The sequence below is a fragment of the Sus scrofa genome, chromosome 5 (genome assembly GCF_000003025.6).
Source record: "Sus scrofa isolate TJ Tabasco breed Duroc chromosome 5, Sscrofa11.1, whole genome shotgun sequence".
NCBI lineage: Eukaryota > Metazoa > Chordata > Mammalia > Artiodactyla > Suidae > Sus > Sus scrofa.
The window spans coordinates 16,305,969-16,330,909 of NC_010447.5; the positions used below are offsets into that span (position 1 = coordinate 16,305,969).

Here is a 24,941-nt window from a genome sequence, read left to right on the forward strand (position 1 = left end):
ATAGGATTCTTAACCACCTGCACCAGAGCAGAAACTCCAGAAACATTTACTTTCTAATGTTTTTCATATTTCACCAACCCTAAGGTGCACATTGTTGCACATTGTAACCTCTCTGAAAATTGGGATACATCTTACAACATGTGATGTGTCATAGTTTAATAAATAGCAATTTTTCTTGGTGATATGTTAGTACCCCTTTAGATTTAATAACTGGTAACATATCTTTATAACTTTGAATGGCTCTGTAACTGTCTAGTGATTGTGTCCTGGTTTCCTTTTTTCTTCTCTGTTTGACTTTGCGTTATGTCCATTTTCTTGGCTCTTTTAAATAATACTGGTATATGGGGAATTTGAGCTGCACTATTTTACAGTCTCCAGTGAATAATGAGTTTGTAAATTTTATGCCAATACGGTAATTATTTTTAAGTGCTTTGCTAATCTAAAAAGAGTAAAATGGTACTTTATTTTCCTATTTGCATTCATGTGTGAAGATCTTTTGAATTTTCTTTTCTTTTTTTTTTTTGTCTTTTTTGCTATTTCTTTGGGCCGCTTCCGCGGCATATGGAGGTTCCCAGGCTAGGGGTCGAATCGGAGCTGGAGCCACCGGCCTACTCCAGAGCCACAGCAACGCAGGATCTGAGCCGCATCTGCAACCTACACCACAGCTCACAGCAACACCGGATCGTTAACCCACTGAGCAAGGGCAGGGACCGAACCCGCAACCTCATGGTTCCTAGTCGGATTCGTTAACCACTGCGCCACGACGGGAACTCCTGAATTTTATTTTCTTAGTCTGTATTTTTATTTATTTATTTATTTTTTGCTTTTTAGGGCCACATCTGTGGCATATGAAAGTTCCCAGGCTAGGGGTTGAATTGGAGCTACAGCTGCTAGCCTACACCAAAACTCACAGCACTGCCGGATCCTTAACCCACTGAGCAAGGCCAGGGCTTGAACCTGAAACCTCATGGTTCCTAGTCGGATTCATTTCCACTGCTCCATGACAGGAACTCCTGCAGTTGGATTCTTAACCCACTATGACAAACCAGGAATTCCAAGCTAGTTATTTTTTATGGAAGTCTAATTTTCAGCATTTGCAGGTCATCACCTTCCTTGCTTTTTGAATCTACCTTCTGGTGCTTGCCATCCAGGGGAGGAACCTGCAGCTGAAAAGACAAAAGTAACTGGAAAGGGAGTAAACTTTTTGGAGGGGTTATTAATATACTTGAGATGGGTCAGCCATGTTGTTTGAGTGAGTGAGATGAGAGACGTGTGTTTATGCATCCTGCTTTCTTCCTCTCCTTCCACCCTTTGAATACTCTTCTTTCCACTCCCATTTCTGCTTTTCACATGTGTGTGTGAGTATGTGTAAGATTAGCTGATGTGTACAAAAGATCACTTTAGATGGTAATATGTTATAGTTATATTTTGGATATTAAGAATATACACTTGTTGGAGTTCTTGCCATGGCGCAGTGGTTAACAAATCCAACTAGGAACCATGAGGTTGCGGGTTCAATCCCTGGCCTCGCTCAGTGGGTTAAACGATCTGGCATTACCGTGAGCTGTGGTGTAGGTTGCAGACAAGGCTCGGATCCCGAGTTGCTGTGGTTCTAGCTACAACTCGGATTAGACCCCTAGCCTGGGAACCTCCATATGCCGCAGTAGCGGCTCTGAAAAAGGCAAAAAGACAAAAAAAAAAAAAAAAAAAAAAAGTATACACTTGTTAGGGCAAATGGAAAAGTGCATTCTTTTTTTTCTTTTCTTTTTTTCTCCATTTTTGGCTGCCTTGTGGCATATGGAGTTCCCAGGCCAGGGATCAGATCCAAGCCGCATTTGTGACCTATGCTGCAGCTGCGGCAATGCTGGATCCTTTAACCCATTGTGCCAGGCCAGGGATCCAACCCGCCTGCTGGTGATGCAGAGATGCTCTGATCCCATTTCACTATAGCAGAAACTCCAAAAGGTGCATTTTGTAAGACAGAATGCTGGAGTTCTTGTTTTGGCTCAGCGGAAAAGAATCCGACTAGGAACCATGAGCTTGCAGGTTCAACCCTGGCTTCGCTCAGCGGTTTAAGGATCTGGCATTGCTGTGACCTGTGGTGTAGGTCACAGATGCAGCTCAGATTTGGTGTTGCTCTGGCTCTGGTGTAGGCCAGCAGCTACAGCTTCAATTTGACCCCTGTCCTGGGAACCTCCATATGCCATGGGTACAGCCCTAAAAAGAGGAAAAAAAAAAAAAGAGAATGCTGTTTTTGTCAAAACATTGGAATGTTTGGTGAAAGTATTTCCAATCATAGAATCATTCAGGAGTTCCCCTCATGGCTTAGTGGTTAGTGAATCCTACTAGGAACCATGGGTTTGCGGGTTCGATCCCTGGCCTCACTCAGTGGGTTAAGGATCTGGCATTGCTGTGAGCCGTAGTGTAGGTCACAGACACAGCTTGGATCCTGTGTTGCTGTGGCTCTGGCGTAGGCCAGCATGCCATGGATGCTGCCACAAAGAAAATTATATACTTGGGAAAATTGTTCCAGTTAACTCAAAACATATTGAATAGTTTTAATAAATTTTATGATATTTGCAAGTAAATTGGGGTAAAGCAAATTTCTATATTAATAATATTTTATAGAGGTTTTATTTGTTATGGGTAGCTAAATTTCAAGTTCATCTGCTTAAGAAGATTTACCTTTTTTTTTTTGGTTGTACCTGAAGCATGTGGAAGTTCCTGAGCCAGGAATCAAACCCTGCAATGACAATGCCTAATCTGTAACTCACTGCACTTCATGGAAACTCTTAAGATTTATATTTTAGGAGTTCCCGTCGTGGCTCGGTGGTTAACGAACCCGACTAGTATCCATGAGGACGCAGGTTCAATCCTTGGCCTCGCTCAGTGGGTTAAGGATCCAGCATTGCCATGAGATGTGGTGCAGGCCAGCACCTATAGCTCTGTTTCAACCCCTATCCTGGGAAACTCCTTATGCCACGTGTTCGGCCCTAAAAAGACCCCCCCCCCCAAAAAAAAAAGATTTATATTTTCAAGTTGAGTCAAATCTTTAAAAAATTGTTTACTTAATATTTATTATTAAATAACATATAAGTACTGGATTTTCACATATAAGTAATGGAAAAGTCTTTTATCTACATTCATAATTTTAATGCATTGACTTATAAAATTTTCAAATAGATTCTTTGATTATTTAGCAGGTAACTTCTAAAGGAACTGGTTTAAATCCTAATGCCAAAGTATGGCAAGAAATACCTCCAGGAAACACTGATACCACTCCAGTTACTCATGGAACTGAAAGCTCTTGGCATGAAACAGCAGCCACATCAGGGTCTCATCCTGAGGGTAAGTCTAAATATTTAATCAGAACGAATCACATTTTTATTAAATGTATGACCAAACTGGTTTATAGAACTTTGGGGTATATCCTTTGATTATTTGATAAAATATATTTATGAATGTTTAACAATGTGGTTTGTATAGTGTTCTCATTTATATCCAGTATGAATGGATTGTCACTAATTTCAGATAGTAGCTGTATCTTTGCATTTAGCACTTAACACATATATATGATATATTTTAAAATTGGTTTTCATCTATCATTACTGGCAGTGCTGCTTACTCACTGTTTGATCTTGGGCAAATGACAGCCTCTTCATTTATAGTTCCTTCAGCTTAAAGTGTTAATAATATTTAATTTGGGGATTATATTTTCTAAGAATTAAGTACATGAAGCTCTCTGGTAACATATGTTTTAAGCTATTGTTACTCATTTCAGCGATTGTTAATCATTTTAGCTTATCCATAATGGTCAAATTTACCTCCCTTGGAAGAAAACTCTTACTTAAAACCATGTGAACATTTCCCCAGTTGGTAGAATTCTTTGAAATCTTGTTATAGAAGACAAATGCCCAGAGTGCCTAAAGATAAGGTTTAAAGAATTCCTGTTCACTTTCAGTATGTTGTTTTTCTTTTATACAGGTAATAGAGAGCTTTCAAATGATATGTGTAAGGAGTATGAAATAATGTATTCATCTTGTGAAACTACAAGAAATACTCCAGGCATTGAAGAATCAACCGATGGAATGATTTTAGGACCAGAAGATCTGAACTATCAAATATATGATGTTTCTGGTAAATTTTATGGTTTTATTGGTAAAATGAGAATGCAGATTGCTAGTCTTTTTCTCTTTTTCTTCCTCCTATCTCTTTTGGCATCGATCAGTCTATTATTTGAAAAGTTATGTTAATGAAATGTTATGTGATTTTTATAAATACTGTTTTGAAATGGCCAAATATGAACATTGTAATTTTAAAAGACTGTTTACTTTAAAGATTATTTATATTCTTTTATTTTATATTGCTGGAAGTTATTTTTATTTCTAGTTCTTTTTTTTTTTTTTTTTTTTTTTTGCTTTATAGGGCCACACCTGGGGTATGTGGAAATTCCCAGACTATGGGTCGAATCAAAGCTACAGCTGCCAGCCTGTGACACAGCCACAGTAACACCAGATCCAAGCCAAATCTGCAAGTTATACCACAGCTCACAGCACCACAGCTCCCTGACCCACTGAGTGAGGCCAAGGATCAAACCTGCATCATTATGGATACTGGTCAGATTTGTTTCTGCTGTGCCAGAACAGGGACTCCTTTATTTCTAGTTCTGTCTCTTCCACTTTCTCTACAATGGGCACGTATTACATAATGAAGAAGAAAAACATTTTAAGAAGTCATCAGAACTAGATAGGTTTGGGGAGGAGGGTTGGACTGGGGTTTGGGATGGAAATCTTATAAAATTGGGTTGTGATGATCATTGTACAGCTATAAATATAATAAAATTGATTTAAAAGCCAAAAAAAAAAAAACCTAGATGGAAAACCACTGTGATACAGTAGAAATATAGACTTCACGGCATATTTATTATTTATTGCCAAGCCTGTAGCTTGCAGAAATTCTCGTGGTAGGGATCAGAACTGCATCACAGCAGTGACAACTCCAGATCCTTAACCCATTAGGCCACCAGGGAACTCCCTAAAGATCTTTTTAAAGGAAAGTGTGGGAGTTCCTGTCGTGGCTCAGTGGTTAATGAATCCGACTAGGAACCATGAGGTTTCAGGTTCGATCCCTGGCCTCGCTCAGTGGGTTAAAGATCAGTCGTTGCCGTGAGCTGTGGTGTAGGTCACAGACACGGCTCGGATCCTCCATTGCTGTGGCGTAGGCCAGCAGCTGCAGCTCCGATTGGACCCCTAGCCTGGGAACCTCCATATGCCGCAGGTGCAGCCCTAGAAAAAGAAAAAAAAGAGAGAGAGTGTGCAATTAAAGATGAAAAAAAAAAATAGTCAAAATTGTTAAAAGAGACCTAAATTACAGTCTTTCAGAGAGCCCAAGTGTTTTGGTCTATTAGTTGGGATTAGTGTACATTCTGGCAATTTTCCCATCACTTTTGTTGGTATGAAATGCGTTTATAAATGTGAAATTTCAGGGATTAATTTTGAGAAAAGGACTGTATTAAAGCATAGTTCTGGTGGGGGGAGTGGTGGATTGGGGGTTTGGGATTGGCATATGCACACTGAGGTATATGGGATGATTGGCCAATGGGCATCTCCTGTATAGCACAGAGAACTCTGCAATATTCTGTGATGGAAAAGAATCTGAAAGAGAATGGATGTGTATACATGTATAACTGAATCACTTTGTTGTACAGCAGAAATGATTACAACCTTATAAATCAACTATACTTAAATAAAACTTTAAAAAAACTGAGGTTCTACTACAATTCAACTTGTGAGATATGTTTTTTTCACATTCATTTAATTAGTGTGAATTGGTAGTTGCTTGGGTTTGAATTGGATGCAATTAAACTAAAAATAGGGAGTTGCATTGTGGCCTAGGAGTTAAGGATCTAGTGTTGTCACTGCTATGGCATGGGTTTGATCCCTGGCCTGGGAACTTTGGCATGTTATAGGCATGGTCAAAAAAATAAAACCAACCAAAGATAGGCCATAGACTCTGATTATTTACCCAACTTTTTTTTTCTAATTTCTAAACAGTCTCTTTGGAAAATAAGTGTAATAAGGAGTAGGCATTTCTCCCACTACATATTAGTTCCTTGACTTTGTCACTTTCCTTATTTGGGAGTTCCCATTGTGTCTCAGAGGATTAAGAGCCTGAGATAGTCTTCGAGAGGAAGTGGGTTCAATCCCAGGCCTCACTCAGTGGGTTAAGGATCCATCATTACTGCAAGCCGTGGCATTAGGTCACACATGCAGCTCAGATCTGATGTTGCTGTGGTGATGTTGCTGTGGCATAGATCTCAGCTGCAGCTACAATTCAGCCCCTAGTCTGGGAACTTCTATATGCCACAGGTACTGCCAGAGAAAGAAAAAAAAAAAAAGAAAAAAATTTTTCTTATTTATTATAAATATCTGGACTAAATTTCTAAGGTCTGTCAGCTTTGTAAGTTGATATCTGAAGTGGAATCGGATGATACTTCTGTATATTAATTAAAGGTGGTTAGGTTTTACTTCTTGTTATAATATACTTAACCATCAGCTACTTTGAACATAGAGCTGGTCCAAGTGAAATGGCAAACCGTTGGTCTTATAAGTTTTGCTATAGTAACATAGAGAAGTTAAATTAAGTTATTTCTTCTTTAGCCAGCATTTGGGTAGATGAATTTTGTATTAAAAGTGTTGCATATACTACATGGAAATAAGAGTGCTTCTTATTTTTAATGAAATTAATTTAGTATTTAATATCACTTTGAATCTGGATTAGTAAGACAAAGTCATGATAAAATCATGCACAGAATTTATCTTTAAATACATTTTATTGTCCATATATGTCAAGTAGGAAATTAGTCTACTTAATCTTTTTTTTTGGTCTTTTTGCCTTTTCTAGGGCTGCTCCCATGGCATGTGGAGGTTCCCAGGCTAGGGGTCCAATCGGAGCTGTAGCTGCCGGCCTATGCCACAGCCACAGCAACATGGATCCGAGCCGCGTCTGCGACCTACACCACAGCTCACGGCAACACTGGATTCTTAACCCACTGAGCAAGGCCAGGGATCGAACCCACAACCTCATGGTTCCTAGTTGGATTCGTTAACCACTGAGCCACGATGGGAACTCCAATCTACTTAATCATTGATGCATTTTTGTTTGGTTTTTGTATTGGCCACATCCACAATATGTGGAAGTTCCTGGGCCAGGGATCAAATCCGTGCCATAGCAATGACCTGAGTTGCTGCAGTGCCAGTGCCAGATACTTAACCTGCTGTAGCACAGGGGAACTCCAATCATTAATGCCCTTTTTTTTTTTGTCTTTTTTTTTTTTTTTTTTTTTTTTTGTCTTTTTAGGGCCGCACCTACGGCATACGGAGGTTCCCAGGCTAGGGGTCTAATCAGAGCTGTAGCTGCCGGCCTACGTCAGAGCCACAGCAACTCCAGATCCGAGCTGAGTCTGTGACCTACACCACAGCTCACAGCAATGCCGGATCCTTAACCCACTGAGGGAGGCCAAGGATCGAACCTGCAACCTCATGGTTCCTAGTCGGATTCGCTAACCACTGAGCCACGATGGGAACTCCAAAAATCCATTCTTTTTTTTTTTTTTTTTTTTTTTTTTTTTTTTTTCTTTTTTGCCATTTCTTGGGCCGCTCCCACGGCACATGGAGGTTCCCAGGCTAGCGGTCAAATTGGGGCTGTAGCCGCCCAGCCTTCTCCAGAGCCACAGCAATGCGGGATTCAAGCCACTTCTGCAACCTACACTACAGCTCACGCCAGATCCCTAACCCACTGAGCAAGGCCAGGGATCGAACCCGCAACCTCATCGTTCCTAGTTGGATTCGTTAACCACTGAAACATGATGGGAACTCCCCATTAATGCTTTTTAAGAAGAGGACATATTGGAGTTCCCTGGTGGCTCAGTAGTTAAGGATCTGGCATTGTCACTGCTGTGGTTTGGATTGCTGCTGTGGCATGAGTTCAGTCTGTGGCCTGGAAACTTCTTCCTGTTGCAGGTATAGCAAAAAAAAATATTACATGCTTTGCACCAGTAACGTTTTGTGTAAGATTCTAATAGGAACTGATGGTTTTCCAGGCTTCAGTCCTGAACAAAAGTCTCATGTTCTAGGTTGAAATAATAGAAAAAAACGTGGAAGGCGTTAGAGTTGACCTCATCTTTGGATGTTTGAGTGCTTTAAATATTCCTACAAAGATACAGTGCTCTAAAATTAAGAAATGAAAATAATATGAAGAGATAGACGTTTAAGGAGTGTGACTAACATCAGATTTACTACCAGTAGTGTAGATGTGGAGCTATATTTATTTCCCACTTTGTGTGGTTCCTATTTTCTTTTCTTTTCTTTTTTTTTTCTTTGTCTTTTTGCTATTTCTTGGGCCGCTCCCACGGCATATGGAGGTTCCCAGGCTAGGGGTCGAATCAGAGCTGTAGCCGCCGACCTACGCCAGAGCCACAGCAACGCAGGATCCGAGCCGCGTCTGCAACCTACACCACAGCTCACGGCAATGCCGGATCATTAACCCACTGAGCAAGGGCAGGGACCAAACCCGCAACCTCATGGTTCCTAGTCGGATTCGTTAACCACTGTGCCACGACGGGAACTCCCCTATTTTCTAATTTAGATTATCATTACTTCTTCCCTCTCACCCCCCATCCTGGCCACGACCGAGGCATGCAGAACTTCCCCAGGCTAGGATCCAACCTGAGCCACAGCAGTAACAAAACCCAAATCCTTAACGGCTAGGCCACCAAGGAACACCTAGTTACTGTTGTGTCTTTGATTTTTCATTACAGTAATAAGTTTTCACTATTTTTAAGTATTTCGGGTAGTGTTTTCCAAGATGGTAGCCGGGTGACTTTAGTATTAATGATGATTTGTTAATTTACTTCATAAAATATGTAATTTTAAAATTGATGTGAAATCTATGTAAAGAAAGGAGTTCCCATTGTGGCACAGCAGAAACAATTCGACTAGTGTCCATGAGGATGTGGGTTCTATCCCTGTCCTCACTCAGTGAGTTAAAGATCCGGCATTGCAATGAGCTGTGGTGTAGGTTGCAGATGCAGCTCAGATCCTGCTTTGCTATGGCTGTGGTGTAGGCCAGCAGCTATAGCTCTAATTTGACCCCTAGTCTGGGAACCTCTATATGCTGCAAGTTCAGCCCTAAAAAGCAAAAAAAAAAAAAATCTAAAGAAAGAAAACAGATTGATTGTTTGTTTTGGTTTGTTTTTTTTGTTTGGTTTATTTTGGGGGGGGGGTTGTCTGCTTTTTTTTTTTTAGGGCCGCACCCACAGCATATGGAGGTTCCCAGGCTAGGGGTCCAATCAGAGCTGTAGCTGCCGGCCTACACCATAGCCATAGCAACGCCAGATCCAAACCAGGTCTTCGACCAACACCACAGCTCACGGCAGGAACTGAACCCGCAACTTCATGGTTTCTAGTCAGATTTGTTTCCACTGCACCACGACCGGAACTCCTGTTTTTGTTTTTGTTGCTTTTTTAGGGCCACACCTGTGGCATATGGAGGTTCCAAGGCTAGGGGTCGAATCAGAGCTACAGCTGCCGGCCTATGCTGGATCTGAGCCAAGTCCGCAACCTATACCATAGCTCACGGCAACACCAGATCCTTAACCCACTGAGCGAGGCCGAGGATCGAACCCGCAACTTTATGGTTCCTAGTCAGATTCGTTTCTGCTGAGCCACAACGGGAACTCCCTAGGTTGAAAGACATTTGTTAGACCTTGTGCTATCTGAATTCTAAAAAGAATAAAAATACAGTTTTTTGGTGATTTTAATTTGTGCGTACTTTGTAACTTATTCTGAAAATAACAGTATTTAAAGTCAACTATCTGTGGTAATTAGGTATTTACTTTTCCCTTCTTGTTTTCTACCATCAGGAGAGAGCAACTCAGCAATTTCTACAGAAGACCTGAAAGAATGTCTGAAGAAACAATTAGAATTCTGTTTCTCACGGTATGCTCATTTTTTTAATTGACATTTCTTTTTTGAATTGTCTGATTAGTAGATTTAAAATACATATGAAATAGAATGGAAGAATGAAGAATTTCCTTCGGTGATATATGTTGGTATCTATTATTCTTCTCTTTATTTCTTAACTAGATTTAAAGGTGGTAGTCTCCAATTGGATTTGCAAATGATCTATTCCTAGTAGAAAGGTAATAGAATTTCTATTGGGTATTTCCTGTGATCATAGTCAATTTCAGCCTTCTCAAAGAAGTTAACTCAATTTATATTTTTAGTAGTTGGCTCTTGTAACCTTTGATCAGAGTTATTTTTTAAATAAGATGTATGGGCACAGAATCTATATAATTTAAATATAAATATAATTTATATATAATAATTATGTAGGTGTAATGATAGCTTATATGTATAAAACTTCAGTATGTAGAACTCCCCCTTCCAAAATTAACAGAAATTTGGCTGGACATGCAGATGTAATGCCTTCTATCTTTCAGAGGAGAACCAGTGAACCAATTTTTTAAGCTAGGAAACGTGTATTTTATCATAGACTTCTTTTTTTTTTTTTTTTTTTTTTGTCTTTTTGCCATTTCTTTGGGCCACTCCCGTGGCATATGGAGGTTCCCAGGCTAGGGGTCGAATTGGAGCTGTAGCCTCCCGCCTATGCCAGAGCCACAGCAACGCGGCATCCGAGCCGCGTCTGCAACCTACACCACAGCTCACGGCAACGCCGGATCCTTAACCCACTGAGCAAGGGCAGGGACCCAACCCGCAACCTCATGGTTCCTAGTCGGATTTATTAACCACTGTGCCACGACGGGAACTCCTATCATAGACTTCTTTATTTCTTTACACTTAATACACTCTTGACTGAGGTTTAATTGATTCTTCATTCTGAATATCTCCCCGTTCTTTGCCTCTTTTATTCTTTGCTTTATTGTCTAGTACAGGCCCTAGTTTTATAACAACAAGACCCATCTAGCTTTTCTCTAGTCAGTTGTGCCTATGATGCAGTTCATATTCTGTAACTTTTTTTTATGGTTGTATTAAAATCTTTGCTTACTAACTGGATCATTTGTGTGTCTGTCTGCTTATATTTCTGAGTTTTTTTCTCTTGATTCTTTGTCACAATTTCCTGCCTTTTTGCATATCTTATAAATTTTTATTATAATTTGGACACTTACATATCCTGGACACTGCATATAAAAGAAGCTGAAAGCTGCTACTGCTATAATTTTTCAAGATTTGAGCTTCTGTAGGGAGAAGAAGACTGCTTCAAGCCAGTCAGGAATTGAGTTGAGTCAGGGCTGAGCAGCCGTTTTGGTTAGATTCAGTCTGCCTCTGTTTTATCTCCATTCTTTAGGCATGACCTTCCTGGCCTTTTGATTTAGAATTGGCAGTTTTTTGTTACTCCAGTCCTGAAACACCAAGGCAAACTTAGTTCTCTTCCTCAGAGGTTTGATATGAACTCTTTTGCCTCTTATCCTGTACAACTTCAAAATCTGGCAAATGACTTCTGCAGAGGATCTGTCCTAGGTTTTTTGTTTTTATTTTTTAATTAAAGAAATCTTTATTTTAGTAGAATGAAAAAAAAGTACTTACAGGATTTTTATTTTTCTTAAGAGAAGATTCTTTTTTTGTTTGTTTCTTATTTAACCACCCTGCCACATACGGAGTTCCTGGGCCAGCAACCTGTACTACACCTGCAGCAATGCTAGATCCTTTAACCCACTATGCCAGGCCAAGGATTGAACCTGCGTCCTGGTGCTGTGCTGCAGATACCATTGCACCACAGCAGGAACTCGACATCTTAAATTTGATGCACGGCTCTTCCTTCCACTGGTACTTCCACAAGAAAGACCACAAGATTTTACTCTTTTCAATCTGACTGCCAACCTTAAAATTCAATAACTGTCATACGGAGGAAAATTAGATATGTTGGGGGCTCCTTTAGCTTCCGGTGAGAATTAAATGAAAGAGTTTACAAACTCTTCTGTGTCTCTCTAACCATTCTTTTACATTTTTCTAATATAATATTTGAATACACTTACTAATATATTTCATTTTATTTATTTGTTCGTTTGTTTTATAAGGCGGCACCCATGTTGTATGGAAGTTCCCAGACCAGGGGTCTAATCAGAGCTGCAGCTGCTGCTGGCCTTCACTACAGCCATAGCAACACCAGCTCTGAGCCGCTTCTGTGACCTACACCACAGCTCAGGGCAATGCTGAGATTCTTAACCCACTGAGTGGGGCCAGGGACCCAAGTCCTCATGGATACTAGTCAGGTCCATTACTGCTGAGCCACAATGGGAACTCCTAGCTTCTGATTTATAAAACCAGTTGTGCACAACTGCTTAAAGCTCTACTTGTTTTCCTTTGGTCTAGGATCCACAAATATCCTTACCCTCAGGAAAGAAAGATCATCTTTCTGAAATTTCATTTTGTCCTTGTAGCTTTCACAGCTCTCCTTTATCTCTAAAAACATGACTTTTATAACTTAACCAAAATTTTTTAGTTGTTTCAATGAGCTCTGGCTTATGATCTGCCATGTTCTACTCAGAATTATGATACAGTTCAAACCAGCCAGGCAGTTGGTGTTTGTAGCTCAGCAAAATTGCCACTAGAGCAAGAGGTATTATTGGTCATAATCCTGGATGTTATATATCTGTTGATTGGACTGACTTCTGACAAGTTACAGTTTCTTTAAGGGTGTGTCACATTGTCTTATAAGAATAGATTTGCTGAAAACCTTAGTTGATTTATGCTGTAGCCTTTTAGTTGTAAAATAAAATCTTATGTTTACAGTTGTCTTATTTTCAAGTTATTTATTTATTTTTGCTTTTTGTTTGTTTTTTTTTTGGCTTTTTGCTTTTTCTAGGGCTGCTCCCATGGCATATGGAGGTTCCCAGGCTAGGGTCTAATCGGAGCTGTAGCTGCCAGCCTATACCACAGCTACAGCAACGCCACATCTGAGCTGTGTCTGTGCACTGCACCACAGCTCACAGCAACGCTGGATTCTTAACGCACTGAGCAAGGCCAGGGATCAAACCTGCAGCCTCATGGTTCCTAGTCAGATTCGTTAATGACTGAGCCATAATGGGAACTCCCCCCCCCCCCTTTTTTTTAAGGGCTGCACTCGCAGCATATGGAGGTTCCCAGGCTAGGAGCTGATTTGGAGCTACAGCTGCCAGCCTACACCACAGCTCATCGTCAGTGCCAGATCCCTAACCCACTGAGTGAGGCCTCATGTTCCTAGTCAGATTTGTTTCCACTGTGCCACGATGAGAACTCCTTATTTTCAAGTTCTTAAAGAATATTTTATAATTAGGACAATATTAGTATGTTCATTCTTTATGCTAGAGATTGGTTATTGGATCCTGTAACCTACTGTGGTGAGCCAGGAATGGAACCTGAGCCTTAGCAGGGAACCAAGCTGCTGCAGTCAGATTTTTTTTTTAATTCTTTTTTTTTTTTTTTTAATTTATGCAGTCAGATTCTTAATCCACTGTGCCACAATAGGAACTCCTATGTGTTACTATTTATTTATTTGTTTATTTGGCCACACCTGCAGCATGTGGAGGTTTCCAGGCTTGGGGTTGAATTGGAACTGTAGTTGCTGGCCTACACCACAGCTGCAGCAACACAGACTCTGATAGGCATCTGCGACCTACACCATGGTTCACCTACACCATGGTTCACGGCAACGCTGGATCCTTAAGCCACTAAGTGAGGCCCGGGATTGAACCCCCATCCTCATGGTTACCACTTGGGTTCATTACCCCTGAGCCACAACAGGAACTGCCCTGTATGCATATATTAACATTAGTGATAAATTATAGGATGGAATCAAACTGTATGTAATATTTTGTAGTTTACTTTAAAATTTAGTATTAAACCTCTTTCAGTGTAATTTTATAAAATTCCTTGCTCAAAACTATTGGGCCCAGTGTATTTGGGGATTCAGAAACTTTCCAGAAATTGTTAGAATATATCTGTTTTATATTATGTATTTTCTTAGTCCACTGTGTTATTTTTGATAGCATAATTTTGTTTTGCTAGGTTTAGTGACAAAAGTGAGTAAGGCATCTTTTATCTTTAGGTGCTTTTTAAGACTTGTTTGTTTCATAGGACTGTTGCTTCTCTTTATTCTTTTCAGAGAAAATTTGTCAAAAGATCTTTACCTGATATCTCAAATGGACAGTGATCAGTTCATCCCAATCTGGACAGTTGCCAACATGGAAGAAATAAAAAAACTGACCACAGACCCTGACCTAATTCTTGAAGTGTTGAGATGTATGTAAATCATGCCTTTAAGCTTACTTTTTAAAGTAAAAAAATTTAAGTATTCTTTTTCTTTCTGATCATACAGGAATTTTTTCTTTCTTCTTCTTTTTCTTTTTTTAATGGCTGCACTCATGGCATATGAAGTTCCCAGGCTAGGGGTTATATTGGAGTTGCAGCTGCCAACCTATACCACAGCAGTGCATCTGTAACCTATGTTGAAACTTTCAGCAACACCGGATCCTTAACCTGCCAAGTAAGGCCAGGGGTCAAACCCGCATCTTCATGGATACTAGTTGGATTTTTAACCTGCTGAGCCACAACAGGAACTCCCAGAAATTGTTTTCGACTACATATTTTTGCTGTTGTATGCTAATTTATCTGTTTTTATTGACTAGTACATATATAGCTTCTGTATCAATTCTGTACCTCCGTTGTTCATCTTGATACCTGTTTAATTCATAGCCGAGTATTAAAGCAATTAAGCTTCAGTTTTCTGGACTCTTAGAGAATTATATGTGTTATTATCCCACCTCTAAAGTGATCACTTTCAAACTTTATTTTTGTCTTTTTAGGGTTGCACCTGTGGCATATGAAGGTTCCCAGGCTAGGGGTCGAATCAGAGCTCCAGCTGCTGGCCTACGCCGCAGCCACAGCAACACTGGATCCCAGCCACATCTGCAACCTACACCACGGAGCGAGGCCAGGAATCAAACCTGCATCCTCATGGATGCTTGTTGGGTTCAATAACCACTGAACCATGACAGGAACTCCATCTTTCAAACTTTACAACACAAACAAGAAGTAAATTTTACATCACAGCCAACACATACACACAACGGAAATGTTAATTACACAAATGAATACTAAATGCTTGTGATGAATTCATTTCTTTTTCTAAAATTTATTTCACAGCTTATTAAAGAATTGCAACCCGTAGTTTGACAAACACTGCTCTAAAGTATATGTTTTCTCTCCCTCTTTTTTTTTTTTTTTTTTTGGCATGTGGAATTTTCTAGTCCAGGGATCAAACATGCACCATAGCAGCGACTTGAGCCACTGCAGTGATGCTGGATCCTTAATCCATTGTGCCACAGGGGAAACTCCAAGGATTTCTATTCTTTTAAAAAAATTTTTTCTTGGAGTTCCCGTCGTGGCGCAGTGGTTAACGAATCCGACTAGGAACCATGAGGTTGCGGGTTCAGTCCCTGCCCTTGCTCAGTGGGTTAAGGATCCGGCGTTGCCGTGAGCTGTGGTGTAGGTTGCAGACGCGGCTCGGATCCTGCATTGCTGTGGCTCTGGCGTAGGCCGGCAGCTATAGCTTTGATTAGACCCCTAGCCTGGGAACCTCCATATGCTGCGGGAGCGGCCCAAGAAATAGCAAAAAGACAAAAAAAAAAAAAAAAAAATTTTTTTTTTCTTAATTTATTTGTCTTTAGGGCTGCATCCACAGCATATGGAAGTTCCTAGGCTAGGAGTCGAACTGGAGCTACAGCTGCCAGCCTAGGCCACAGCCTCGGCAGTGAGAGATCCGAGCCATGTCTGCAACATACCTACACCACAGCTTATGGCAACACTGCATCCTTAACCCACTGAGTAAGGCCAGAAATCAAACCTAAGTCCTCATGGATACTAGTCAGGTTCGTTTTTGCCGAGCCATGATGGGATCTCCAAGCCAATTGTTGTTAGGCTTATATGAGAATAGAGATTTCCATTCTCACAGGACTAAAATCATTTATGAAATCTCTGATCAGTTTTGTACATACATTGTTTCTTAAAATGATCTAGTCTTGTTATCATTCAAAGAACTGGCCAAGAGACAGACTTTTCCCACCTCCAAGGGCTGGAACCTAGCATTTATACACAAGCTTTTCTTCCTTTAACTTTTATTCCCTTTACTTACCTGTTCAGGTAGATGCGATACATTATCTCTTTGAAGGGACCAGAAATAAAACTTTTGGCTTGTGGTACTATTCTTCATTCAGTATTAATTCAATCAGGATCTAAAAGATGGCTTCTGGGTCTCAGTAGTAAGTAAGAGTAATTATGTTAAAATCAAGGAAATATTATAATTATTTGTATATAATTCTTGGTTTAAGTGCTTCTCAGACTCTAAGAAGAATTTCTTCACATATCAGAGCTCATTACCTTCATCAGAGTAATATTTGGTTAATAATGCAAGTACATTGATTTTACTCGAAATAAACAATTTGGTAATTGTATACAGGGAAGTTGCCCTATGAGATATAATATTGTATACTCTCTGAAGGGTTTTCAACTCTTAACACTGTGCCAAGTCACAAAATAAGTACGCTGAATATTTGTTCAGAGAGTAACATTGGACAGTGTTCTTTGCATATCAGTGTCAGGATGTTTTATCATAACTGTAGTCTTTGATTATACAACTTGATTTCTTAAGATATTAGCCTCTGCTAATTTTTTCAGTTGAAAATTAAAGTACATAATTTTAATGGAATTATTAATATCACTATTTTTCACTTTTCACTGAGACCATTTTTTTAAAATTTCAGCTTCTCCCATGGTACAAGTTGATGAGAAGGGTGAGAAAGTACGACCAAGTCATAAGCGTTGTATTGTGATTCTTAGAGAGATTCCTGAAACAACACCGATAGAGGTAAATCATAAGCATTGTTAAAGCTCTGTGTTTTGTAACCATTTAAATTGGAGAAGATAAACAGGCAAAGTTTTAAGTCACTGCCCTCATTCATATCAATTACTTAGAATAGGATAAATACTAATTTTTAAATTCTGAAATACTGGAAGAATGGCACATAGGATGAGAAAAGATAGAATTCTGTTCCCTAGAAGGGTGGACTGAGTATTGCAGTGATACTAATTCTCAGTTTACTGATTTGACTGAATGGCAATAATATATACATAGGTCCTTTTGTAGCTTGAGAATTAAAATGAAAGAATTAACTTAAGTATGAAGGAAAATATGAATAAAGATTAATGAGTCAGGACCAATCCTACTGGTTAGCAGAATGTAAAACAAAGCTGCAGTCATGAAGATGGTCTGGTACAGATACAAGAATAATATAATATTTTAATGAAACAATAAACCCAGGAAGACATCCTTTTATATGTTATGGGATTTTTTTGTTTGTTTTTTGTTGTTGTTGTTGGTTGGTTTGCCTTTTAGGGCCGTACCCACAGCATATGAATGTTCCTAGGCTAGGGGTCAAATTGGAGCTGTAGCTCTCAACCTAACTCCAAGCCACAACAATGCCAGATGCAAGCTGAGTCTGCAACCCACATCACAGCTCATGGCAATGCTGAATCCTTAACCCACTGAGTGGGGCCACGGATCAAACCTGAGTCCTCGTGGATACTAGTCGGGTTCATTACTGCTGAACCACAAGGGGAGCTCTTAATATTTTTTTAATTAGATCCTACTAAGTATTGTGCAGTGTACTTTCCGTTAAAGGCTAAAGTTTTATTGTTTCTATTTTACAGGTAAAGTGATTGAGCCTTAGGATGGTTAAAGACATGAAATGTTTTAAGTGACAGAGTCTGGATTTGAACTTGCTCTTTCTGATTCCAGAGCCCATGTTTCTTAGGCCGCAGAGCTTCGCACTAAGTTGTCATGTTAAGGCATAGTAAATTAGAAATGGGGAGGACTAATCAGTAACTGATAGGGTAATTGATTAGCCATTTTTAAAAGAAGTTTTAGATCCTTGTTACCTAATATATTTGACACATTTGTAGTTAATCTTTTTGCCTAGAGTCATCCAGTGTTAAATTTCCAGAATGACAATTTCATAAACTTAGAAACAGTGAGAGAAATTAGAAAAGAAACTGTCACTGAATAGATCTTGGATTTTAAATTATGAACTATGTTCAGAAGTATCAAATTGAAAGGAAAATTGTAGAATGAGAATATTTGCAATATTAAGAAACAATGTAGGAGTTCCTGCTGTGGCACAGCAGGTTAAGGATCCAGCATTGCTGCAGCTGTGGCACAAGGCACAGCTGTGGACCAGATTTGATGCCTGGCCCGGGAGCTTCCACAGTGTAGATAGAGTAAATGAGCCTGTACTTTAGAGCCAGAATGCCTGGATTTGAATTCCAGCATTTTTTCTTACTAGCTCTATGATCTTGGATAAGTTATTTAACCTCTTTTGCCTTGGGTTTCTTATCTATTACATGGGGTAATAGTCATAAGTAACTGAGAGTTCCCGTCGTGGCGCAGTGGTTAATGAATCCGACTAGGAACCATGAGGTTGCGGGTTCGATCCCTGGCCTTACTCAGTGGGTTAGGGATCTGGCGTGAGCTGTGGTGTAGGTCGCACACGCGGCTTGGATCTGGCTTTGCCGTGGCATAGGCCAGTGGCTACAGCTCTGATTGGACCCCTAGCCTGGGAACCTCCATGTGGCACAGGAGCAGCCCTAGAAAAGGCAAAAAAAGACCAAAAAAAAAATAGTAAGTAACTAATACAATTGTGAGAATTGAATTAGTATATGAAAAGCTTTGAGCTGCACCTGGTACATAAAACACTCAAAGGTTTGCCATTCTTTCTTGCTTTTTTGCTTTTTAGGGCCCACCTGAGGCATATGGAAGTTCCTAGGCTAGGGGTCAACTCAAAGCTGTAGCTGCTAGCCCACAACACAGCTTAGAGCAACACTGGATCCCCCCCCACACTGAGCAGGCCAGGGATTGATCAAACCCACATCCTAATGGATGCGAGTCAGATTCATTTCTGCTGTGCCACAGTAGGAACTCTTTGCCATTCTTTTTTATGGCCAAACCCACAGCATATGGAAGTTCCCAGGCTAGGAGTCGAATTGGAGCTGCACCTGCCGGCCACAGCCACAGCAACGCCAGATCCTTAACCCACTGAGCTAAACCAGAGATCAAACCTGCATCCTTATGAATATTAGTTGGATTCTTAACCCACTGAGCTGCAACGGGAACTCCTAAGATTTGCTATTCTTAATCATTTCTGTAGTTATTGTAATTCATTATTCTGAATACATAAAGAGCTCACTCTAATAAAAAACAGTAGATAAAAGGAGCAAGGCAGCAAATTACTGTTAATTAGAAAAAAGTAGCCAGAGAGGGAGTTCCGTCGTGGCACAGTAGAAATGAGTCCGACTGGGAAACATAAGGTTGCGGGTTCAATCCCTGCCCTTGCTCAGTGGGTTAAGAATCTGGTGTTGCCGTGGGCTGTGTGGTAGGTCGCAGACGCAGCTCAGATCTGATGTTTCTGTGGCTGTGGTGTAGGCTGGCAATTAGACCCCTAGCCTGGGGACCTGCATATGCCACAATTGTGGCCCTTAGAAAGCAAAAAAAAAAAACAGCCAGAGAAAGTCGATCCAGGCAGTAATCCCTTGAAATTCAAATTAAATTGAGGAAAGTTAGATGGTGACCTGAAAGATTCCTGTCAAGTGGAATAAATTTTACTACTTTAGATCTAGACTTCTCTTTTGATATTTGGAAAAGTAAATCAATGAACAGAGAGTTCCCATCTTGGCGCAGCAGAAATGAATACGACTAGGAACCATGAGGTTGCAGGTTCAATCCCTGGCCTCACTCAGTGGGTTAAGAATCTGGCGTTTCCAGAGTTCCCGTCGTGGTGCAGTGGTTAACGAATCCGACTAGGAACCATGAGGTTGCGGGTTCGGTCCCTGCCCTTGCTCAGTGGGTTAAGGATCCGGCGTTGCCGTGAGCTGTGGTGTAGGTTGCAGACGCGGCTCGTATCCTGCATTGCTGTGGCTCTGGCGTAGGCCAGTGGCTACAGCTCCGATTCGACCCCTGGCCTGGGAACCTCCATATGCCGCAGGAGCAGCCCAAAGAAATAGCAAAAAAAAAAGACAAAAATAAATAAAATAAAATAAAATAAAATAAAATAAAATAAAAGAATCTGGCGTTTCCATGAGCGGTGGTGTAGGTCGAATATGCGGCTCAGATCCTACATTGCTGTTGCTCTGGCATAGGCTGGCGACTGCAGCTCCAGTTAGACCCCTAGGCTGGGAACCTCCATATGCCTCCAGTGCAGCCCTAAAAAGACAAAAAGACAAAAAATAATAATAATAATGACAGAACTATTCCTAAAGAATGATAAAGGATGAAAATACTGATTTTATTAAGATTTAACTAAATCAGTCAGTTCATTATACATTATAAAGGAAATAGAAATGATTGGAGAATATCTGTGAATTTATTTCAAGTAATAGTTGATACAAGAAAATTTCTTTACAAGTAGAAACATTTTTTTAATTCAGTATTTTAGAAATTGGAGTCAGAATACAGGTTAGACTTCACTGCTGTGATGTTGATTGTTCAGTCAGCTTAATAATTGGTGAATTTTGACATCTATGGTACTGTTTAACCTAATCAGGTTTTAGGGGCCGCTGTTTGGGAATTATTATATACTGCTAAATTTGTCCTTGAGCTCAAATAGTTATTAATACAAATGTAATTTGGAGATCATACAAGTCTGGGTTTCAGATCCACTTTGTTATAATGTGGGTAATTTAAATAATCTGAGCCACCATTTTCTCAGCTGTGAAGTGGAGATTATAAAACCTTCAACACTGGGTGGTTCTCCGTGTAAATCAGTGTCTCACCCTGGGTTGTGTTTCAGTAGAGGTTGTTTCATTTTTTGTAACTTTTTAGGGATATTTAAAGTTCACTTCTAGTTGTTTTCTTTTTTTATATTCAAGCTGTTAACAATTACACTGTTCTGTTTGATAATCATTTTCTAAATCCATGTATTTGTGATAATTTCAGTTTTCAGTTAGTTTTGAAAGCAGGGATAGCTTTGTGTGCAGTGACTATTGTAGATAAATGGGGGGATGCCCTCATTATTGACATATTGTCATTTTTTATTTTATTTTTGTCTTTTTGCCTTTTCTGGGGCCTCTCCCATGGCATATGGAGGTTCCTAGGCTAGGGGTCTAATTGGAGCTGTAGCCACCAGCCTATACCACAGCCACAACAACATGGAATTCAAGCTGTGTCTGCGACCTACACCACGTCTCACGGCAACACCGGATCCTTAATCCGCTGAACAAGGCCAGGGATTGAACCTGCAACCTCATGGTTCCTAGTCAGATTTGTTAACCACTGCGCCACGACAGGAACTCCCTGATATATTTTTAGAGTTAACCAAAGTTTTTCTTTTTTAGGAAGTAAAAGCTTTGTTTAAAAATGAAAACTGTCCCAAGGTGATAAGCTGCGAGTTTGCACACAATAGCAACTGGTATATCACTTTCCAGTCAGACACAGACGCACAGCAGGTGAGAAGAAAACTTTTCTTCTGATTGTAAATCCTAATGGTAAAAGAAGTAGTGGTATACTTTAATTCAGGAAACCAAGTGCTTATAGTAATGTAAATACTGTGGAGAGCCTTGTTCACCTTTTTGGTTTTGCATATTAATTGGTTTCCATTTTGATGATCTCCCTAAAGTTTTGTTTCAATTTAAGAAGAGTTTGTTTCCTATCAATAAAAACACACAATTTAAAATTAACATGGGGATTAGAAACTGCTCTGTAGTATTTCTAGTACATAGTAGGTCCACAATAAATACATAATTTCCATACTGATTCTGGGAATTTGGATATAAATTTTATTCTTATTTATTATCATGTTCTACCTAAAAATAAGAGAAGAAATAAATACTCCTTTGAAACAAAAACTTATGAGGTAGCATTCTATTTATTTATTTATTTTTTTTGTCTTTTCTAGGGCCACACCCCCAGCATATGGAGGTTCCCAGGCTAGGGGTCTAATCAGACCTGTAGCTGCCGGCCTACACCACAGCTCACGGCATCGCCAGATCCTTAACCCACTGAGCAAGGCCAGGGATCAAACCCTCAACCTCATGGTTCCTAGTCGGATTCATTTCTGCTGTGCCACAACGGGAACTCCTGAACCCATTTTTAAATTGATAGGTAGTAATTTGGATTGGGTCTGTTTTTTTTTTTTTTTTTTTTTTTTTTATAAATTTATTTTTTTATTTTTTTTATTTTTTTGTCTTTTGTCTTTTTGTCTTTTTTGTTGTTGTTGTTGCTGCTATTTCTTGGGCCGCTCCCGCAGCATATGGAGGTTCCCAGGCTAGGGGTTGAATCGGAGCTGTAGCCACCGGCCTACGCCAGAGGCACAGCAACGCAGGATCCGAGCCGCGTCTGCAACCTACACCACAGCTCACGGCAACGCCGGATCGTTAACCCACTGAGCAAGGGCAGGGACCGAACCCGCAACCTCATGGTTCCTAGTCGGATTCGTTAACCACTGCGCCACGACGGGAACTCCTGGATTGGGTCTGTTTTGAATTTTGTGTGTTTTATCTGTAGTAATCCATATTGGTTAATATACAATAAGTGTGAACTATACCTGAGGTCTTAAGTTTTTACTTTTTCATTCTCTATCACCTGCATGATAGGATCACCTTTAGAATTTTTTATTGTTTAACAGTTTAGAGATAATTGCTAATACCAAATTCTCTTGATAGAATAATGGTGGCTTTAATGAAATGTTTGAATGCTAATGAATGTTCCTTTCTGCTTTGCTAACAGGCTTTTAAATACTTGAGAGAAGAAGTTAAAACATTTCAGGGCAAGCCAATTATGGTAAGAAACACTTGTAAGTAGGCCAGCATGAAACAAGGAAGTTTTTGTTGTCTGTCTTAACAAAGATGAATAACATTTTATAAAACCCATAATGATTTTTTTTTTTTGTCTTTTTGCTATTTCTTTGGGCCGCTCCCGCGGCATATGGAGGTTCCCAGGCTAGGGGTTTAATCGGAGCTGTAGCCCCCGGCCTACGCCAGAGCCACAGCAACGCAGGATCCGAGCCGTGTCTGCAGCCTACACCACAGCTCAAGGTAACGCCGGATCGTTAACCCACTGAGCAAGGGCAGAGACCGAAGCCGCAACCAGCTCTGGTTCGACCCCTAGCCTGAGAACTTCTATAAGCCGCACCTGCAGTCCTAAAAAGAAGAAAAAAAGTTTCTAAACAGCAACCCTTCCAGAGGCATAACTTCAGACAATATGAAGTTTTTAAGTTAGATGCTGTTTAACAACATATAAAATAATCATAGGTCTCAAAAGGAGCAGGGATGATTTTTAGTAACAATAGTAGGAAACAGTCTCAATATTTTCAAACTCATTTGAAACTGTATCACCACATTAGTATTCAGCCATTTGGGAACCTGAAAATTGTCATTGATGACACTTGCTCATTGTCTTTACATGTCTAATGTATTCTCAGATCCCATGAAATCTGCCTTCAAATTTTCTCTTTTTTATTTTTTTTTTAAGTATTGTTGATTTACAATGTTATGCCAGTTTTTCTGTACAGCAAAGTGATTCAGTCATTCATACATACATGTTCCCTTTCTTATATTGTCTTCCGTCACGGTCTGTCTTGAGAGACTGTGCTGTACGGTAGGACCTCATTGCTTATCCATTCTAAATGCAATAGTTTGCATCTACTAGCCCCAGACTAACTCCCAGTCCATCCCACTCCCTCCCCAGACTTGTTGGTTGCCTCCCCTTTGGCAACCAACAAGTCTGTTCTCTACATCTGTGAGTCTGTTTCTGTTTTGTAGATTGGTTCATTTGTGCCATATTTTAGATTCCACATATAAGTGATATTGTACAATACTTGTCTTTCTCTTTCTGACTTACTATGAGAATCTCATAGTAAGTGGCATCCATGTTGCTCCAAATGGCATGTGTCATTCTTTTTGATGGCTGAGTAGTATTCCATTGTATACATGTACCACATCTTCTTAATCTGGTCATCCTTTGACGGACGTTTAGGTTGTTTCCATGTCTTGGCTATTGTGAATAGTACTGCTAGGAACATAAAGGTGCGTGTATCTTTTCGAGTTGTAATTTTGTCCAGCTATATGCCCAGGAGTGGGATTGCTGTATCATATGGTAGTTCTATACTCAATTTTCTTTTTTTCTTTTTTTTTTTTTTTGTCTGTTGTCTTTTGTCTTTTGCTGTTGTTGTTGCTATTTCTTGGGCCGCTCCCACGGCATATGGAGGTTCCCAGGCTAGGGGTTGAATCGGAGCTGTAGCCACCGGCCTACGCCAGAGCCACAGCAACGCGGGATCCGAGCCTCGTCTGCAACCTACACCACAGCTCACGGCAACGCCGGATCGTTAACCCACTGAGCAAGGGCAGGGACCGAACCCGCAACCTCATGGTTCCTAGTCGGATTCGCTAACCACTGCGCCATGACGGGGAACTCCTATACTCAATTTTCTAAGGAACCTCCATACTGTTCTCCATAGTGGTTGTGCTAATTTACATTCCCACAACATTGTACAAGGGTTCCCTTTCTGTACACCCTCCCCAGCGTTTGTAATTTGTAGACTTATTAATGATGGCCATTCCGACTGGTGTCAGGTAGTAGTACCTCATTGCAGTTTTTGTTTTTGTTTTTGCTTTTTAGGGCTGCATGTGCAGCATATGGAAGTTCCTAGGGTATGGGTCAAATCACAGTTGCAGCTGCCAGCCTACACCACAGGCACAGCAATGCCAGATCCGAGCTGCATCTGCGACCTACACCACAGCTCATGGCAACGCCAGATCCTTAACCCACTGAGCAAGGCCAGGGATCAAACCTGAAACCTCATGGTTCCTGGTCGGATTCGGTAACCACTGCGCCACATG

At 40.2% G+C, this 24,941-nt stretch overlaps 1 protein-coding gene across 19 annotated transcripts in view; it reads left to right on the forward strand.

The window, feature by feature from the left end:
* LARP4 (La ribonucleoprotein domain family member 4) overlaps nucleotides 1–24,941 on the forward strand; it is a 176,304-nt gene that overhangs the window by 128,724 nt on the left and 22,639 nt on the right. For 15 of the 19 annotated variants that reach the window (XR_002343945.1, XM_021091657.1, XM_021091644.1 and 12 more), the window contains 7 exons: nucleotides 3,201–3,348; nucleotides 3,985–4,137; nucleotides 9,923–9,998; nucleotides 14,164–14,300; nucleotides 16,820–16,923; nucleotides 21,441–21,551; nucleotides 22,831–22,884. Coding sequence is in view for 18 of the 19 variants with exons in the window: in XM_021091657.1 (XP_020947316.1) it covers nucleotides 3,201–3,348; nucleotides 3,985–4,137; nucleotides 9,923–9,998; nucleotides 14,164–14,300; nucleotides 16,820–16,923; nucleotides 21,441–21,551; nucleotides 22,831–22,884 (783 nt within the window). In the remaining variant the exon portion in view is untranslated. Of the gene's footprint in view, nucleotides 1–3,183; nucleotides 3,349–3,984; nucleotides 4,138–9,922; nucleotides 9,999–14,163; nucleotides 14,301–16,819; nucleotides 16,924–21,440; nucleotides 21,552–22,830; nucleotides 22,885–24,941 lie in introns of all 19 variants that reach the window. The other 4 variants (XM_005653114.3, XM_021091652.1, XM_021091656.1 and 1 more) reach the window with 2 other exon arrangements.